Source organism: Psammomys obesus, unplaced genomic scaffold (genome assembly GCF_907164565.1).
Source record: "Psammomys obesus unplaced genomic scaffold, mPsaObe1.curated_primary_1811, whole genome shotgun sequence".
Taxonomy (NCBI): Eukaryota; Metazoa; Chordata; class Mammalia; order Rodentia; family Muridae; genus Psammomys; species Psammomys obesus.
Window position 1 is genome coordinate 8,168,068 of NW_026592548.1, and position 20,823 is coordinate 8,188,890.

At 42.0% G+C, this 20,823-nt stretch overlaps 1 protein-coding gene across 1 annotated transcript in view; it reads left to right on the forward strand.

Moving 5' to 3' along the window:
* Miga1 (mitoguardin 1) overlaps positions 1-17,031 on the forward strand; it is a 61,491-nt gene extending 44,460 nt beyond the window's left edge. Inside the window, exons 9-16 of the mRNA XM_055614407.1 lie at positions 676-794; positions 1,081-1,153; positions 2,118-2,204; positions 3,723-3,821; positions 5,667-5,801; positions 7,806-7,859; positions 12,885-13,001; positions 13,133-17,031. Coding sequence (XP_055470382.1) covers positions 676-794; positions 1,081-1,153; positions 2,118-2,204; positions 3,723-3,821; positions 5,667-5,801; positions 7,806-7,859; positions 12,885-13,001; positions 13,133-13,351 — 903 coding nt within the window. The 3' untranslated portion in view covers positions 13,352-17,031. The remainder of the gene's footprint in view (positions 1-675; positions 795-1,080; positions 1,154-2,117; positions 2,205-3,722; positions 3,822-5,666; positions 5,802-7,805; positions 7,860-12,884; positions 13,002-13,132) is intronic.
* The last annotated feature ends 3,792 nt before the right edge of the window (positions 17,032-20,823 follow it).

A 20,823-nucleotide genomic window follows, 5' to 3' on the forward strand; every position in this document is an offset into this window, starting at 1 on the left:
ATAGCATGTATTCAGATACTAGCAGAATCTGCAGAGGAGCTCTGAGCTGTGTAGTTTTCATTTTTCAGGTCTGTCTCTACAGAAGTTTGAAAAACCAAGTCATGTAATGGCAGTTGCCACCAGAGGAAAGAACTTAATGGTGTCAGCACTTCCCAGAAGTTCTGTCCCTCAAGAATTGTCAACATTCGACCTTATGCGGCAGCTTCTAAAAGCTGGATTCTCAGCATTTGAACTTTTACAACTGAGTTTTTTTTTTTTAATTTTTTATTAATTACACTTTATTCATTTTGTATCCCCCCCATAAGCCCCTCCCTCCTCCCCTCCCAATCCCATCCTCCCTCCCCTTTCTGCATGCATGCCACTCCCCAAGTCCACTGATAGGGGAGGTTCTCCTCGCCTTTCTGATCTTAGTCTATCAGTTCTCATCAAAATTGGCTGCATTGTCCTCTACCTGTGGCCTGGTATGGCTGCTCCCCCCTCAGGGGGAGGTGATCAAATCTGATTGGCCTGCTCTTTGACAACTGAGTTTTAAAGTAAAATGAGTTTAGATTTTAGTTACGTAAAATGTTGGTGATTTTTATGGGTCAGTCACATTTAACATATTTTGATAATATGGAAATCCTAGTTTTTCATACTTCTTCCTACTTCACTGTAATTATTTTGCTGTATTCTTAGCTTACAGAACATGAAGAAGCACAGCACACCTACAGCCTGGAATCTTTTTGTCGCTGCCCTTTTTATGAAGAAGCCATGCATTTAGTTGAAGAAGGAAAAATTTACACCAGAGTACTGAGGTATCATTCCAGCTTAGCTTGTGGCTAATATTTAGTGACTAATATATTATTATGTAGTAATATATAAGGCACTGTTGCTCTTTTGTGTGACACTTATTAAGTCATATGTATGAATATGAAAAAGTACATTTTTGGTCCAAGTAAATTTTGTACATGGTCTGTCAGTGTGCAGAGGTCATGTGTTTTCTATTAAGGTCCTGTGGTTAAGGTCTGCTCACATCCAGATTTGTGGAAGGCTTGATCTGGAGTGAAACTTAACAGTTACCCTCTGCTCTTCACCACATAGAACTGAGATGCTGGAGTGCCTTGGAGACAGTGATTTTCTCGCCAAACTTCACTGTATTCGGCAGGCTTTTCAGGTATTTCCTACAGCATTAAGTGATGTCTCCCATTCATCAGCCTGTATGTTCTAGGTCCTGTCTGTGCACAGGACAGCTCTTCATTGTTCTGGCTGCTAATGGCAGATAGGCAATCAGATAGTCATTCTCCCTCCTTCCTGCTTTGTCACCATTGTCCTTCTCCACACCTTCCCAGGCCCACCACACTTTGCCAGAATATTGTGATGGTGTCAGTGTGTGGAAATAGCTCCTTCAAATGACTCTTTGATGTATGAAGCAGTGCCTCATTAGGTTTTTAAAATTTGAATCAGTGATAAAAAGTTTGGATTTCCTAAAAAGGAGTAAAGATGTTAATAATAAATCCAGAAGTGCTGGCACACACCATTAGTGACAGCACTCTGTGAGCACAAGACCAGCCTAGTCTGCTAGTCAGCCTAGTCTGTGAGCCCCAGGCCAGCCAGAGCTACACAGTGAGAGACCGTGTGTCAAAAAGCAAAACAAAAATAATAAAGGGTCGTTATTGTGTTTGAAATCTATGTAAAATTTACCTTAGGTCTTTTTAGTTTCAGGATTTATTTTATTTGTGTATGGGTAGGTAGGTAGGTAGGTAGGTAGGTATGTAAGTTGGTAAGTACATATGAGTTCAGGTGTCCATGGAAGCCAGAAAAGGAAATCAGATCCAGTGGAGTCAAAATTGCAGGTGGTTGTGAGCTGCCCAACGTGGATGCTAGGAACCAAACTTGGTCTGTGCCCGTAACCACTAAGGGTTTTTCCAGCAACTCAATGTAGATATTTAACTTTCTAAAACAGAATTTAAGTTCAAATTTATCCGCCCTTAATCTCTTTTCATCACTGAGTTTGGGAGCCCTTTCCACTTCTTTGACTTAGCATCACATGCAGTGCTCTGGCTGTTTCGGTCACTCCAGTGGTTTTGGGTCTCGTTCGTTTTCATCTTGGTGAAATGATGGGGATTGGTGTTTTTCAGCTAATCCTTTCAGAAGCGGACAACAGGACATTCCTTGCAGAAAGCGGAAGGAAGATTTTGTCAGCTTTAATTGTAAAAGCACGGAAGGTAAATATATTCTTTAACCAAGCTCTGTTCTTACTATTTTCTCTAACTAAGACTCCTAACTCCTAAAGTTCAAGGGCTGTTGAGGTAGTTCAGGTGAAGGTCCTTGCCACCAGGCCTGACAACCTGAGTTTGATCTCCCAGAGCACACATGACCCAGGACCAGTCTCAGCAGGCGTTCCCTCAGGTCACACAGGTGGAGGCATGCCACGCAGCCTACCAAATCAATACTTTCTAAGGTTTCTATTTTAGATTAAAGTATATTTAGATTTTAACAGTGGAAGAAACCTTTGTAAGTAATTGGGAAGGTCCACCAAACAATATTGACTTCACTGTTGTTGAGCCTCTGAGTCCCTCTGGTTGGCCTGGAACTCACTTTGTAGGTAGCTCAGGCTAGACTCAGATGTGTGCTGATTCTCCTGCCTCTGCCGCTGGGTGCTGGAATCTCAGATGTGCACTACCCCCTCTGGCTCGAAGAGCGCTAGTTTCCATCTGAGTTACTTTCTGTGGCTCTTGCCCTTTTGACCAGGTTGTTTCTAATAATCTGGAACTGTCTGTGGCTCTGGAGATGTCAGCTGAGACCTGTCAGGAAAGTTGCTACCACAACCAGGTGTGGCTGCTGCCTCCTCAAGCCTTTTCAAGAGGAAGGTGGAGGGCAGAGCTCTGAGGAACCTGGAGCAGACTGCGCTGTCTATTGCTGATCTTCACTGGACTGAGTGAGGCAGAGGCTTTGATAAGAACTTCATTTAAACTGTAATGGGCCACTTCACTCTATGCAGACCTGTCCAGATGAACATGAAAACTAACAGGCCTGCTTTAGCCTTTTGCCCCTTGGTATTCAGGTCCAGTTCATTCACTTTCCATTCCCTCATCTGTAGAGTGGAACTATTTTCATCTTACCCTATTTCAGGATTGAGTAATGATAATGGGGAAGTAACTTAAACATACAGTACTTAGTGACTCTCCATCGATGCTTTGTCCTTCCAGTTCACAGTATAAATCTTGGGCTACTTTCTTGGCTTTCCCATTATAGACAAGCATGGGGATTTGAACCAGCGTGCCTCCAAGAGGAGCCAAGCTGCACAGGAAGCACCCCAGCCAACTGCTGGCACCCCATTTTCACTTTAAAGTCTGAGCAGCAGTTTGCTGACATTCTTGCTCTTGGTTGCTGTGAACTAGGATAACAGGTAGTAAATGAAGGGCTGAGAGTGTTGACCACTTGCCTAACCTGCCATGGAAGAGGACCTCAGTTAAAGCCTAGCACCATATAACAGGTGAGGGCATACATGTCTAAGCGCACACGCGGAAGGAAGGTAGACGCTTGCGGCCACCCCCAGCTGTGCAGGTCATCTGAGGCTAGTGTGGGATGCTGAAGACGCTTAAAAAAGTAAACAGCTTGGCATGCCTTGAGAGTGTTTTCTAGAATAATTAAGAGCCAACTAACTTTCTTGAAAAGTAACTTACGTTGCAGGCTTAAGTCTTGTTATGTTATGTTTAGACTGCAATATGTTTTCTTTGCAGAATCCAAAGAAATTTGAAGATGTTTTTGATGAAATGATCTATTTTTTAGAGCAGACTGATCACTGGGCTAGTACTGAAATGGAACTTGCTGCCAGAGGGGTAAATTCAAATTTTACACCATCTTTATTCCTGGTATCTGTATGTATTTATATGACTGAGGCATTATTTCTCTTTTTTTAAGTGATAGTACATCCTACTGTGTGGAGGTGGGTTACCATCATATCCAGCTGTGTGGAGGTAGGGTACTGCCATATCCAGCTGGTGGGTACCGTCATATTTCTGACAATCATAAGCAATGGATACTATATCCTTTATACATTGATTGGTTAAAAAGAAGTGGCTTTCTAAAAGCCTTTTTCTTCATTCACATCTTCCATCTAAAAATCAAGTGGTAGGCAGTATTTAGGAAGGCAGTTACTGTGTCCTGTGCAAGAGTAGTTTAAGATGAACAAGAGACAGGTCACCTTAGGAGAACCAAGGAAGTAGATTTATAGAACAGAAGAAGTAAACATACCGAGAAAAATCATAGACAGAGTCTTAGTGTGAGAGAAGGTATAAACACCTAAAACTTACATTGCAGCTGTATGTGTGAGTTCACAGATTATAATGTATACATGGTAGAGCTTGATACAGACAGAAAGGTTTGGGCATGTAAATACTTCTTCGCTCTGGTTGTGTTGGGATCTAGGAGTGGCAACAGTACAGAAATAATATTCTCAGCACACAGCTCTTGGCTTCTAACCAGCATCTACTAAATCTACTAGGAATCCTTGGGAAAATGGCATTCTTGCACTGAGCAGGAGAAACTTGCAGAATGAATTACAGTGAGCTGAGAGGCATCGCAGCAGAGGTTCAGTGGGTACAGGCACAGGACCCTTCCTTTACCCTTCCTGCTCTCCCCCATCTTTCCGTATCCATCTCTAAATTGGGTAAATCAAAACCCCTTATCTAATTGAGCTTTTTCAGGTTTCTTCTATTCCTGATGCCTTTAGCTGCATTGCCTTTTGCCTAATCTACTTCTATCATTGTTTTCTGTGACTCCCTGCCCACTGCCTTTCCTCCCTTACTCATCTCAAATTCTGTTCACCTACACTTCTGCTAAAATTGTCTTCCTGCTGTCTTGAGACCAGATCTCATTGTAACCCAGCGTTGAACTCTGTGGAGCTGGTGATGAACCTCTCAATCCTCCTGCCTCTGCTTCCCTACACTTACATGCCCAATGCCTGACTTGCCAAAACCATCTTTAAAATATGTGAGCTTTTATCTCCCGTCATCACCATCTTCCTGTGACAATAAAGTAAACATCCTTCATATAGGTTTGAATCCTTGCAGGATCTAGTCCTTGTTTCCTGCCAGATTTTCCATCTGTTTTGCTGTAGCACACTTCAGTGTTTCTTTCCATTCAATACCATGTATTTCTTCTGACCTTAAGTCTCTAACAGGAATGTCCTGTGATTAGCAAGGCTCACTTCCTAAGGGAAGCCACCTCTAATATCAGCTTAAAAACCATCTCCACTGCGAGCTCTGAGAGATTACTGTCTTTACGGGGTTGTGATTGGACATCTGGGATGGCTTCTTGCTGCTTTCTGCAGTAGGCTCCAGGTTTCTGCTGTGCCTACTGTAGCTCTCTGATACCTGGTGCAGCACATGATACGGCGTACTACCCGTGAATGATAGAGCATGATGGATGATCTAGGGTCACACAGGCAGACCTGGGGTTCGTGCGTAGTAAAGCCAGTAAGCAGCACTTTGACAGAGCACAAATAAAGGAACAGCAAGGGGAAACTGATTGGACCTCATGTGCCAGGAAGACCCTGGAACTGCAGTTCTGGACTTATGTTCTTTTTGCAGAGAAACATAATCTGAGCAGTTCAAAAACCTGCCATTATAAAGCACAGACTTTACTGTCTGTAATACTTATTTCAATCTTACAATTTCAAACAGGTGAAAAATTTAAATTTTTATGATGTGGTTCTGGATTTTATATTGATGGATTCCTTTGAAGATTTAGAAAACCCACCGACATCCATACAGAGTGTAGTAAACAATCGCTGGCTCAACTCTTCCTTCAAAGAAACCGTAAGTGGCATTAACTTTCTTTGCCGTTTGAGTTTGATGAAAAATGATCACAGATAGACACTTGATTAAAAAGCTACATAAAGGTCAGGGGCAGTAGCACATACATTCAATCCTAGCACTCAGTCCTAGGTGGCAGAAGCAGGGAGATCTTTGTGATACACTTTTTTGAGCTACTCTATTAGGTTTTTATATCAACCTCCCTTCCAACCCTTACTCCACCCTAATCCCTTCCAACCCTCCAACACTAGGTAAGAGAGAAAGGTTAGAGGGAAAGGGGTTGTAGACCTATTTAGACTACTTCCTGCTGATTAAGGGCGTTGGGTTCCTCTCCAATCCTTGTCTTCAGAATATCCACCAGACTAGAAAACCACCAATATCAAATGCAGTGTGGGGGGAAGGGGGAAACAGAAGCCACCCTGGGCCCTCTTTAGGCTCTCCTATTTATCCCCTCCCCAAAGTGCCCAGAATTAAACTATCTGCAGCTAGCAAAAAATCATGCCCCTCCTAGAACAGGAGACAATCATAAATTAGTGGCTGTAGACAATCTAAAGCAGCCTCATATCCCACACCTTGGATTAAAACAAAAACATATATACATAACTGGGTTTTAAAGAAACCAAAATTCTCACTATATATTTATGTGATTTCAAGGCCAGTCAGAACTATATAGAAAGACCCTGTCTCAAAATAAATAAATGAATGAATGAATGAATGAATGAATGAATGAATGAATGAATGAATGAAGCCAGGCATGGTGTCGCATACCTGTAATTCAGCACTCAGGAAGGCAGAGGCAGGTGGATCTCTGTGAGTACAAGGCCAACCTGGTATATATAATGAGTCCAGGACAACCGGGGCTACACAGAGAAACCCTGTCTCCAGAAATACAAAATAAATAAACAAGCAAACAAATAAAGTGATGCATAGGCATCACTTCAGATGAAATTCTTCTTTGAAAGTCAGGCCTGGGAACCAACAAGTAGCATCATCTTTCATGGGAAGTCTGAGTGCCATAAATGCCTTTGAAAAGTTCCATTGCAGTTTCACAATTATTTTAGAACTTCCACATACTACACTTTAAAGCATTTATGTGTAACTCTTCCTTCACTAAAGTATACTGTAGCCACAGAAAGTGCATCTTCATTTCGGGCACTGATTTGGTGCAGTTGGGCCAGCCAGAGTAGAGGCAGGCAGGCTTCATCAGGATTCACTAAGACATTTCTTTTGCCTCATTAGTTGCAGTTTCTTAGTTCTTGAGTGAAACTTAGCTTTACCCCAGATATTCCAGCAATACTGTCCTTGAGGGAAAGACAGTAATTTATCTTCATTATTCAATAGAGAACATTTATTTCTGTATATACTGTATGTGTGTATGTATGTATGTATGTACGTATATTCTTTTCAGTGCTTTTCTATAGGAACAGGATTTAGTACCTCTGATTTTGTTCATTTGTGAGACAATTTGTAGCTGACCAGCAGTCTGGGATCTGCTGCTTCCACTTCATACACACCAGGATTACAGGCCAGAGTCAGCGTGTGTACCTTGACAACTGTGTTATAATTGCTAAGCTCTTTGGTTCTAGACTTCAGCCTTTGTCTCTTACTGGTGTTGTATTTAATTTTTCATTTCACAAAAATGAAGTATCTGCTCTGATCTGGGTCATCCTTAATGTTTGTTACTCTCTTTGGAATTTAGACCAAGAAACTTAGAATTCCAATAAAACTCACTGTTTGGTTTGGTTTGGGTTTTTGTTTGTTTGTTTCTGTTTTTTTTTTGTTGTTGTTGTTGTTGTTGAAACAGGGTTTCTCTGTGTATCCTGGCTGTCCTGGAACTTACTCTGTAGACCAGACTGGCCTTGAACTCAGAAATCCACCTGCCTCTGTCTCCCCTGTGCTGTGATTAAAGGTGTGTGCTTCCACTGCCTGGCCCTCACTGTTTTTAAATGGAAATATTGATAATGGGTATAAAATTAAACTTTGCTTTTCTCCTCTTCTTATATTTAGGCTGTAGCATCAAGTTGTTGGTCGGTGCTGAAACAGAAAAGGCAGCAGATGAAGGTAAAACTCATTATGCCCCAGATTCCTCCCTTAGTACATTTCTGTTGCTGTAAAAAATACCTGCAGAGAGGGCTGGGGAGATGGCTCAGAGGTTAAGAGCACTGGCTCTTCTTCCAACAGTCAATTCCCAGCAGCCATATGGTGGCTCACAACCATCTGTAATGAGATCTGGTGCCCTCTTCTGCCTTGCAGGTGTACATGCAGGCAGAACACAGTATGCATAATAAATAAATAAATCGGGGGGGGGGGGGGGGGCGAACACACCTGCTTCAGAACAAAGAGGCCTGTGTGTAAAGAGGGATGTCAAGGGCAGCCTTGCTTTATTCAGTGCATCCTTACAGGCCAGAGTGGTGGCTTTCTCAGGCAATAAAGGCACTGATTAGCCCATGGGGTTTCTAGATCTATGATGAACATTCCATCTTACCCACAAGGCAGTGCTCTCACCTGCACTGGGTAAAGTGTATAGATGCTGCAGTGAGAGTGCCTGGGTTGAAATGTCACTAATAATAATATTGCTTAACCTCTCTGTGCCTTAATGTTTTCAACTTTGAGAAAAAGAATGATAATATTTCCTTTTACAATTTTTAGAAGATTTCAGTGTAAAGTGCTAAGGGCTCAAATGTAGCTCAGTGGCCTTCAGTTCAGTTCCAACTACAAAAGTCCTAACATCCAACAACAATAACAAAGCAGCAAAACGCTCAATGGAAAGTACTTAGTGTGTTGTGTCGTGCAGTTACTGACTGTTACTGTATTTGTGCCCAGTAACCTGTATTGTTTTACCATGTCCATGTTTCTCAGTCTAACATTAGTGACACTGAGCCTGCAAGGCCAGTTTCTGTAGCACAGTCTATCCAGCATCCTCACTAGATGCTGTTAGAAATAATTCTAGGGACTCTATTTGCATAATTCTGCTTTTAAACTATTCCAGAAACCATACTGTGTTTGACTGTCCCTCTGTGTGTCTCTCTGTTTTTGTCTCTTTCTCTCTGGGAGTGGGTATGAGCTTGTGTGTATGTTTGAAATGTGTAGGTGGATGATTGTAAACATGTGTCTGTGTGTGTTTCTTCCTGCGTGTGGGTGCACAGGTATGCCACAATATCGCTGTGGAAGTTAGAGGACATTGAGGTATCAGACCACACGTTTCCAGCTTGTTGGAGACAGGTTCTTTTTGCTGCTATGTAAGCCAGGGTAGCTGAAAGTTCTCCTGTCCCTTCTTCTAGTCTCCCCATAGGAACATGGTGGCATTGCAGATCTGAGTGCAGTGTGTCTGACTTTTGTGTGGATTCTAAAGATCTGAATTCAGGTTGTCAGTCTTGCATGACAAGCTCTTTACCCACAGAGCCAAAAAACAAAAATCCTCAGTGGAAAGCTTCCCTGGTGGAATGGATCAAGTGGGAAAATGTCAAGACAAGGTAGAGGAACTAGACTAAAAGAAAGTCCAACATCAACTTGGAAAAAGGGTTTTTTGGCTTACACTTCCACATTAAAGTGCCACAAAGAAATTCAAGGCAGGAACCTGGAAGCAGGGACTGAAGCGGAACTATGGAGAAACGTTGTCCATTGGCTTGTTCTTCATGGCTTACTCAGCTTGCTTTCTTATATAATCCAGGACCATGTGCCTAGAGATGGCACCACCCATAGTGGCCTGGATTGTTATCAAGAAATGTCCCTCAGACTCACCTACAAGTAGTCTGAAGAGACAATCAGACTGTTAAGCTTCCCACTTCCCAAATGGCTTTAGTTTGTGTCAGGTTAACAAAAAGCCAACCAGCACACTAAATACTAGAACATGTGTGAATTCTAAGATACTATGAAAAGAACAAACTTTTGAAACATGGAAGAAAGAATAGAAACCCAGGTTGAAGTCACGGAAAATATGTTCAACAAACTCATAAAAGAAAATTTCCCAAATTTTTATTTGTAGGCATTTCCCAAGAGATGCCTATCAAGAATCAAAAGGTATACTGAATATCAAATGGTTGGGACCAGAAAAGGAATCGCCTTTGTCAAATAATAGTCAAAATAATAAATGTGCTGAATAAAGAAACAATATTGAAAGCTACAAGAAAGCAAAGGCCAAGTCACATATAAAGTAAGGCCCATCAGAATAACAGCTATATTCACTTTTTAGTGGAGATTTTAAAAGCCATAATGGCTCAAGTGGATGTTCTACAAGTTCTGAAAGACCATCCCTGACATCCCTGACTACTGTACTCAGAACAAACAACAACAAATGACTATCAGTCATTCTCAAAGGAAAAAGAAAACTTTCTGTGGCACAAACAGATTAAAGGAGTTTATGACACCAAGTCAGATCCGTAGAGGACACTGGGAAGAATACTTTGCTCTTAAGACTAAGCACACCTAGCCAGGTGTGCCGGTGCATGCCTGTAATTCCAGCCCTCAAGATGACAGAGGCAGGCACATCTCTGTGAGATGAGTTTATGGCCAGCCTGGTCTACAAAGTGAGTCCAAGACAGCCAAGGCTACACAGAGAAACCCTGTCTCGAAAAAAAGAAAAAGAGAGGAAAATCCATACCTTTTGAAGTAAAAGCACAGATTAACCTATGGAGTGCTACTTGTTTGGCCAGCTGCTTTGTTCCTGATTATTCAGCAAGAAACATGCTTCAACACTGTGATAATGTCGCTCTCACAGTGGACAGGTTATCCAGACAAAATCAGCACAGGAGTGACTGGCGTCACAACCGAGGTGGATGTAAGAGACACGGAACACCCACCCAAACATTCAAGAAAATACCTACTCTACAGCAGTTGGAACTTTCTTCAAAACTGACAACATTAGCACACAAAGCAAGTGTCAACAAATTGAAATAACACTATATTCTGTCTGACCACAATGGGATAAAACCAGATACCAAGAGCACTAGACAGTACTCAAATTCATGGAAACTAAAGAACATGCTATGGAATGATAATTAGATCAAGGAAGACATTGAGAAAGGAGGTTTGGGGTTTTGGTTTGTCCTTTTGTTTTTCGAGACAAGGCTTCTCTGTATAGCCTTGGATGTCCTGGATTCACTTTGTAGACCAGGCTGGCCTCGAACTCATATTGATCCTTCTGCCTCTGCCTCCCCATATATTGGGATTAAAGGCATGCACCACCGTGCCAAGCTAAGAAAGTATGTTTTAATTAAAAAAATGTTTCAATTAGATTTATTCATTTTATATCATTTGAGTGTTGTGCCTGCATGTATGTCTGAGCAGCAGTGTGTGCCTGGAGCCTACCGATGTCAGAAGAGAATATCAGATCCCTCTGAAACTGGAGTTAAACATGGCTGTGAACTGCCCTGTGGGTGCTGAGACTCAAACCCAGGTCCCCTGAAAGAGCAACCAATGCTCTTTACTGCTGAGCCATCTCTCCAACCTGAAAAGGAAAATCTTAAGTTCCTAGAATTGAATGAAAATACAATATATTGGAAATCTCTGGCTTTATAGTACTTAGTGCTTACACATACACACACACAAGTGGGGGAGGGAGGAAGGGAGTGATGTCAATCTTAGTAATAACTTAATGATGCATTTGAAGGCTTCAGAAAAATAGGACAGCCAGGCAGTGGTGCATACCTGTAACCCCAGCACTCAGGAGGCAGAGGCAGGCGGATCTCTGTAAGTTTATGGCCAACCTGGTCTACAATATGAGTCCAGGACAGCCAAGGCTACACAAAGAAACCCTATTTCAAAAAACTAAAAAAGAAAAAAGAAAAAAAAAGAAAAAAGTTGAACAGACAGTGCCCGATATCAGTTGATAGGAAAGGAGAATCCAAATAAAATAGAAACAAAAACAATTCAAAAGAATCAATGGAACAAAGTTTTTTTTTTTTTTAGATGAACAAGATTGACAGACCTTTAGACAAATTAACCAAAAGAAAGATAAGACCCAAATTAATAAAGTTAGAAATGAAAAGAAAAACAAACATTGCAGCAGACACTGAGGAAAATCAGAGAATCCTAAGGACATAGTTAAAACCTATAATCTACTAACCTAGAAATTCAGTTATCAGTCCATGGCTTAGAGGTTTTTTTTTTTTTCCCCAAATGCAAATATATATACCAGTATTTCATAAGAAGAGTCAATCACATGACTAAGTTCAATAATATGGACTTTCTTAGTTAAAGGTTAGAATCCCAGCAAGAATAATTTGATACTTATTTATGTATGTTTATTTGTTTATAGGCTCTCCTATGCCACAGGCTGGCCTGGAGCTCTGTGTGTTGCCAGAACTGACCGAGGTTCCTAGTCTTTTAGCTTCTACTGCCCTTGTGCTAGGATTAGAGTCGCAGCCGCCACACCTGGCTCATAGGATGCTGGGTTTCATAGCCAGGGCCCTGCATGCTAGGCAAGCACTGTACTACTCCTCAAGCCCTCGTGCCTAATCATTTAAAACCCACTTCAGAAGGGCATTTGGAGACTGCACTTGAGTCAGACCTTCAAGTCATGAAAACAACAGTAGTCAGAGTACCCTTAAAAATTACATGCAAGAACACTGGAGCATTGTCAGAACTTGCTATAACGTGATAATTGTTTTAGTAAGTAAAAGTTAAATGCAAAACCCAAGATGCTCTGTGGTGGTTTGACTGAGGATGGCCCCTATAGGCTCATGTATTTGCATGCTTAGTCCACAGTTGATGGACTGTTTGGGAAGGATTAGAGGTGTGACTTGTCGGGAGTAGGTTGTTCCTGTTGGAAAAGATGTTCCAGGATTTTGAAAAATCTGACATTTTTCTGGCTGGAGCCCTTGGAAGAGAAAGAGTCAGTGTATGTTTTTATGAGGCAGACTTGCCTTTTAGAAAGTGCTTCTCATCTGAAACTGCTGGCTAGAGTATGAAGCCCTCTGCCTCTTAGGTACTTTTCAGTTTATGTTCCCATGACACTGTCTCATGATGGAACCTTGGTCTACTCCCCAGAGTGCTGCCCACATAATGGCCAGCAGTTGATGTTTCATTACTAGAGAAAGTAAACCTAAGCAGATGAAGGTAAACTGATTCTCTTTTGCTTCCCAACAGATTTCAGATGGATTTTTCGCCCATTTCTATGCCATTTGTGAGCATATAAGCCCTGTCTTAGCCTGGGGCTTCTTGGGTCCTAGAAATTCTCTCTATGACTTATGTTGCTTCTTTAAGGTATGTCAGTCATTGGCTCATTGCTTGAAAAACAAAGTTGTTTACTTTTGTATAACATGACATTGTAAAAATCATGGAGTTAACAGATAGTGGCCTAATAAATGCCAATGTCTTGTGTATTTATTTTCCAGAATCAAGTTCTTTTCTTCCTCAAAGACATCTTTGACTTTGAGAAGGTGCGCTATTCAAGCATAGACACGTTGGCGGAGGACCTTATGCGTCTGCTCATCCGCCGCACAGAACTCCTGGTTGCCTGCCTTGGTGCAGACGCCCTGAGGCATGCCACTACCTGTACTACTGGACACTGCCATGCCGTGCCCACAGCCCTGTTAGAAGCCAAAGTGCAATAAGTGCAGAAGAGCTTTGCTGATGCCAACAGGACTTTAGGAACTACTGACTCAGTGAGGTATGCCTCAGAACCCACAGAACTGATGATGTGGACTCAGGGAGGAAGAAAGAAAGTTCAAAGAATGGTGATTATACTGAGCTTATACGGCAGCTCTGTCATTGAATCCACATGATGTATCCAGAGAGCTGTTTCAGTAATCTTTAGGTGATAGTTTAAGTTGTAAACTGTTACTTATGTTTTGGCTTTTGCTTGAATTGAAGCCAATGCTGTAGGAGTTAATTGTCTTCACACTATCTGGAATGTCCAGTATCATCCTCAGAATGTGTCTTGATACTTTGCTCCTTGAACATACACTAGCTCAAGATGACTGTGGTTCACATGTGATCTAACGACTTCTAGTGTCAATATACTTAACTTTGCCTGAAATGTATTCATAACCATAGTTACTTCTCTGTTCAATCGAGTTAGGCAGTAGTGGTGTTTCACTGCACTGTTCACCTGTTGCTTGTATATTTGCTTATGTATTTCAATCAAAGAAACTAGGATCACAAAGGGTTGGTGTACAGAACTCAGTGAAAACTGACCAGTTTATAGTGCACACCCTGTGGAGGGCCGTGGTAGTTTCCGGAGTATGTTACTACCGTCCTGGAGGATTTTTATCTTCTTAGAAAATGGAGCATTTTCCCTCACATGAATATTAAATTTGAAAATATAATTTGCCAAAAAAATTAAAAATGTATCCTCTCTTAACTGTAACTTTGAGGCTGGCTTAAGGCATTAAACTTCATAGAATAAGATAACTACCTTTCTGTCTCCACAAAACAAACTTGTAATCATCCATACAAAGCATTCAGCACACTAGAACTTTGACGTGTTATGAGCAAATTTTAAAAATATTCATACTTTGGGCTTGGGTTTTAAAGGAATTTTCCTCAGATATAGAACACAGATTTTTTTAAACGATATGGGAGTGTGTTTTATATCTTTAAGATAAGCATTTGAACAAGTGGGCTGTTACTATAAGTAAGCTTCAAAGTATATATTTTCAAGGCCTCATTAGTTTTGCTTTAAGATTACATATCATGTTTTCACCAGTGGATCAGATTTGCTGTCCTCAAGTGGGCTTAAATTCACTTTTAAGAGTGAGTTATATAGAAGGATTTGAAATGTGTTTTTTTAAATGCATTTTTTTATTAAAGTGCCTAGATTAAGGTTATTGATGAGAAAGTAATAAGAAGTGAAAAGAAGTTTAATTTTTTAAGATTTTAAATGTATATATACATCAAAGTTATGTAAATTAATTACAAGATGTAAAAGTTAGACTTGTGCCATTTGTGTGTACAGGCTCTTAGGGCCTTAAATGTTTGTTTTAACTAGACAGCGCCTTGCCTTCTCCTACATCATTTTTTGGTTTCCTAGTTTCCTACCCGTGTCACAGTAAATGTTTTCACCTTCTGAGATGTCACTAGATATGACACACTCTCGTGCCTACACACGCCTGTTAGCACATAAGCAACACAGTTATGGATCTTATTGATTTATTCATTGGAGAGCTAAGTGTTTTGTGCTGTGATTTTATAAACGGCTGTACGTGAGCTATCTTTTGGGGGAAAATACTCCTTGAAATAGTTTTGAAGAATTGCACTGTAAAACAGGAATGCTGCAAGGACATGAGATAGCCTTGGTGGGTGGCCTTTCCAAAAAGTGTTTCATTTCTCCCTGGCTTTGTGTTTGTTTGTTTTTTCAGACAGGCTTTCTCTGTGTAGCTCTTGCTGTCCTGGAACACTTTGTAGAGCAGACTGGCCTTGAACTCACAGATATCCATCTGCCTCTGCCTCCATAGTTCTGGGATTAAAGGTGTGCACCACCACAACTGGCAGTTTCTCCCTGTTTTTCAACCTCAGTTAAAGAAAAAATAAAATAAGGGCTGGAGAGATGGCTCAGGGGTTAAGAGCATCATCTGCTCCTCCAAAGGACCCACGTTCAATTCCCATTTCCACATGGCAGCTCAAAAACTAACACTAATTTCAAGGGATCTCACACCTTCACACTAATGCATATAAAATTATATAAATCATTTAAAATATTTAAAAATAAAATAAAATGCCCACCTTCAAGAAAGGGTTGGTTTGTCAAACTCAGTGCTTAAGTTTGATTAGTTTCTGGTGAGCTAATTAACTAGAATACTAACAAGATACTTTCTTTGTGGCCTTTGACAAAAGAGATAAGAATGACCAAATAGAATTTGGGAGCAATAAATGTAGGAGAAAAATATTTTGGGGAAGTGGGGTTTACCATTTTAAAGGAAAATGTCTTTTTAAAAAGAACATCTCTGACTTTTGAAAATACTTATGCTATACATACCAGTTTTTATTTGCTTTAAAATTAAACAAAGAAGCAGTGCTTTAAAAGATAAAAATACAGGATCAAACTAGGCTAGAGCCTGTTAGGGAGAAAAGAAAAGGTCAAGCTAATTGGACTCACGGTGTTGACTGAGCTAGCCTGCACGTGCAAGGTGTGAGCAGGCGGAGTGAGTCCTGAGAGAACAGCCTCGTCCTCTTTCCTGAAGCAAAAAGGGTAAACATTCAGCTGATTTCTTTTCCTTTATTTGTTTCTTTCTGTGTTCTTGTTCAACTAAAAAGATAGTATTTCTTCCCAAAGGTTAACAGTGTGTTCCTGGAATGTCAAAGCAGAGCTGTCTCTTTACAAGAAGCCATTTTTTAATTCTGTGAAAGTCAGCTCCAAAGAGCTGTATCTGTCGCCTGAAATAATACTCATCACTTGCGTCTATTCACCACGATTCTGTCGGCTTGCTGAGTTAGCTGACTATAGAAAGTATTTACAGATGTTTCCTGGCTTCAACTTCCCGCAGTGAGCCTGGAAATGAGCAATGACAGAGGAGGGCCCGCAGAGCGGTGGTCAGCTGCCCTGTGGCCTGTCATGACCAGAGCTGTCAGTTATGTTTATAATTCTTGTTTCTATTTTTAATATGAACATGGATTCAGAAATTAATTGGGCTGTAATTTCAAACTGACTATGAGAATTAGGCTGAATTAAAACCTGTAAAATTTTTAACTAAGAAATATGTCTGTGAGAAGTAAATGTTTATATAATCTGTGATAAGTGAAAATAGGAAATGCATTGTTCTTCATGATTATATCATGTTACTGTCTCCTTGACTGAGCTCAGCAAGTCTGTTTCTTCAGTGTGAAAACTAAACTCATTAATCTGTGTAAAGGTGAAGCGCTGCTGGAGCAGACAGCAGGGCTGGCCTCCCACAAGTGCTGGGTGGAGCATGTTTCTGTTCCAGCCAGCTGAAGAAGTGATGGGATCCTGGTGATATGCTGCCTGCTTTAAGCCACGTTTTCTAAGACTCGACAAATGCCTCAGCAGGCCTGCCTTTTGGCCTGAGGCCACACACGAGGCAGAGACAGGCCACTCTAGAACCACTGACATCAAAAGTAAAATATTGCTAAATATTTTCCTGTGCTAACATGGAAATAAAAACAGAATTGTGGTGGATAAAGTTGCAGTATCCGTGCTTTGATTAAAATATTTCAGTGAGTAAGGCAGACAGAATAAGCTTATGAAGAGGATATGTACCCATCCCTCTTCACCGGTGACTTCGTTTCCCATGCTGGAGGTTGAACAGGACGCAGTGCATGTGAGGCAAATACTCGACCTGAGCTCTTCACCCAGCTCCTTGTATTTGTTTGTGTTTGTTTGTTTGTTTGTTTGTTTGTTTGTTTGAGACAGGGTTTCTCTGTGTCGCCTTGGCTGTCCTGGACTTTATAGACCAGGCTGGCCAGAACTCAGTGATCCACCTGCCTCTTTCTCGCAGAGTGCTGGGATTACAGGCGTGTGCCACCAAGTCTGGCAGTCAGCTTCTAGTTTTTAAAGTTCCTTTTTCATTTGTTTGTACGTTTTGTTGTGTGTTTGGTTTTTAAAGAGAGTCTATGTAGCCCAGGCTGGCTTCCACCCCTGGATTCTCTTGCCTCTACCTCCCAAGTGCCAGGACCACAGGCATGCACTAGCAGCCCTGTTTTCTTTGGATTGACGTGTATTATTCGGTGGTCAGGTCACAGAGCCATGAGCTGAGTGAGATGCAGGGCACAGGGAGATGTCCTGTATTGCCATCCAAGTTTCTGTTCCAGATGTCACTTTCTGGCTTATTCTGTCATCTCTGTGTCCTCTCTGGTTCTCTACTTTAAGTACCTCACAAAATTCTGTTTTTAGTTTCGTTGTTTTTTTTCAAGACAGGGTTTCTCTGTGTCCTAGCTGTCCTGGAACTCACTTTATGTGGACCAGGCTGGCCTTGAACTCAGAGATCCACCTCTCTCTGCCTCTGGAGTGCCGGGATTAAAGGTGTGCACATCTTACAGAATTCTGACGAGTGTTTGAGAAGCCCCAGCCACAGCCCTTCATGTCAGTTACACTGTGGGGCTACATCCCTGCGGGGCCTCTGAACACCTTTATCTGCTGTTGTCCCTGTTCTTCGATCTGTGTGACTGTCCCCGCCCCCTTCACAAACACTTGTCCCTGTGCCATCCTCCCTGTGGCTCTGACACAGCTTTTGACATCTTTTTTTTTTCATGTTTCCTATATTCTTTAATATTTTACCATGCCATTTCTTTCCATTTGGTCCCTTGCTCTGCTTACAGCTGGCTTTGATCTGCTCTACAGATTTTGGGGCCTCTTAGACTCTTTGGCTTTTTGTACATCAAAAAAACAAAAACCGTCCAGTAACCTTCATCATTTGGGCAAGGAAAGACTGGGTTCCAGCACAGCAAGAAAGAGCATGCCTTCCTGATGGCACTCTTTATCCTTGACTTAAAAGCCATAGCAAAGCAACTGCCACGTCAGACAGCACTGGGCACCCTGCCTCTGACTGTCTGTCACCAAAAGCTTTCTCCGGCTCTCTCTATAGGAAGTTTCAGACCCTTGTAATTCGCGGTTTGAGATGCTGCAGCACCCGGACACAGGGAGCCTCTTCCCGTGTACAGCATGCCTTGCTCCCCAAAGGTTCTTGTGCTGGAAGCATCTCTCCTGTGGCTCTGTGGAGGTGGGTGGTGGAACCTTCAGAAAGCCAGGAGGAGGTTTGTGCTCCGCCCTCTGGGGTTCAGTGCTTCCTGCAGCCCTGTTCTGCGAGGTGCCCTCAGACACAGTGGGCATCCTCACCTCCCTGCCACTGCTAGCCAAGCTCCCAGGTTCATGAGCCAAATAAATCTTTAAAAATGTTACCACACAGCAAGTGTCGGTGATAGTGACACAAAATAGTAAGGGGGCTGGGAGATTTGCTAACTCAGGCAGGCCTGTTCAGTAGTCTCTGGCCATTGCTGGCTATTGACAGGTACCCATAATCCTTCCTGACTTGGCTCTCTTCACAGCTTCTATGGGTGTTTTACAACTTGGAAGTAGCTACTTCCCTGATAGAACAGAAGAAATAAAATATAAATAAATTATACAAAAGTAAAGTAGCAATTTTAGCTTAATTTTACTTTAGTTTTGTTTTATTGAGACAGTCTTCAACATGTAGCCCAGGCAGGCCTGGAACACGCTATATAGACTTGGCTAGGTGCAAACTTACAGAGGTTTACCTGCCCCTGCCTCCCAGGCGTTGGGATTACTTTAATTTTAAATGAGTAAATATACATTCTTCTTGAGTCTTTTGTTATGACTTCAAGACTGTTAGTCTTAGTCAGAGCATTGGTCCATGCTGTTCGGGAAGGTTTTGTTGCATAAGCTACCCTTTCAGTGATCATTGGGAGTTTCAGAACTTAAAAAGTTAGAGTTATGTTCAGGATCTCACATATGCTAAGGATGTGCTCCATCCATGTCATCTTGCTCTGTGCAAGTCCCTAGCTTTTCTCTCTCTTTTTCAGTTTTAGTGGGGCCTCACTATGGAGCCCAGGCTGGCCTGGGACTCATGGAGACCAAGCTGTAGATGTTTGACTGCCCGTGTCTCTGCAGTTCACGTGTTCCATACCCAGTATCTCTTCCTTGTTTGTTGCTGTTGTTTGTTTTTGAAATTGTATTTTAATTATAGCATCACTCTTCCCTTCCCTCCCTACAAACCTTTCACATGGCCCTCTCTGTGCCTTCAAATTCAGGGCCTCTTTTGTATCAGTTGTTACTGCATGCACATGTGTATTTGTATATTCCTATGTATGTTCCTAAATATAACTCGTTGAGTCCATATGTTACTTGTGTGTATGTTTTCAGGGTCCATAGCTATTTAGCACTAGACAACCAGTTGCATCCCTTACTTTTAAAGGTGAAAAATCCCTAGAAATATGAAGAGCAATGACTGCAGACCCAACACCCAGGATTTTACATTTGTTTTCTTCATGATTGATGGTTAAGTTTTATAAGCTATTGGCCTTTGGTGGTTGGTTTCAAACTGTTCACTTTGTTTCTGTGTTCATTGTTAAGGTGTTTGTCTAATCTGAAAGGAGGCTGAAGGTATGGCTTAGTGGTAGCACACTGAGTCCACTCAGGGTCCCAGCTTTGAAATCCACAAAATACAACCAAGACAGGTTGAGAACACACCAACTGATTCATGATACCTGCAACAGGAATTCATACACAGGTTTGCAAAGCTTGAGTTTCTACTAATCACAGATTTAGATGGCAATACTTAACCCACCTTGACCTCTGCCAGGTGTTGAATGTCACCAGTCTTTCCCACCAGAATGTGTCTGCTTCTAGAAGGTCACCAAACTCTGTGTGTGTGTGCCGGGCAGTCTGTTCACAAAAGCCTTCCAGATCCATCTGGAGCCACGCCAGGCACTTCTCACCCCCTCTCCATCCGTCAAACCATGTTACCTCTCATCCTGGTTCTGCACACCCTCTCGGTCTGTCTTCTGCTTCCTCAGTGACCCCATTTGTCTATAACACTTGAGCCAAAGCTGCAGACAAGTCATAGCATGCCACGCTTTGTTCAAGACCCACCGGTGCCGCCTGTCTTAGAGTCAAAACCCATGTAGTGCCGTGCAAAAGCTTCTGTCTGTCCTGTCCACCTCCTGTATTTAACCCTCCATGTCCTACCCTTCACCCTCACAAGCCTCCTTGCTTTTCCTAGCACATGTTAGATAGGCTCCTTTCTGTGGACTAGCTCTTCCCCAGGTAGCCATGTCTTACAGTCTTTGCATAGCGTACGGCCTTCTGTGGGGCAGATGTGGCTCTCTTCATTCATGTAAATTGTATGGGCACTGAGTCCTCTGTGGAGATAAATGGTGGTAGAGCCTCTAAGATCTTTCAGGAAGAGGCTGCTCGGGCTGAGGAGAGAGCTCAGTAAGAAAAATGATTGCCTTGCAGCCATGAGAACCCAAGATCAAGCCTCATCACCCACACATAGGAACTTTGGCATGGCGGTGCTCACGTGGTGGGGGAGGAGGGAAAGGAGGGCACCAGGGGCTGGCTGCCCAGCCAGTCTAACGTACTTGGGAGCTCCAGGCCAGAGAGACTCAAAAA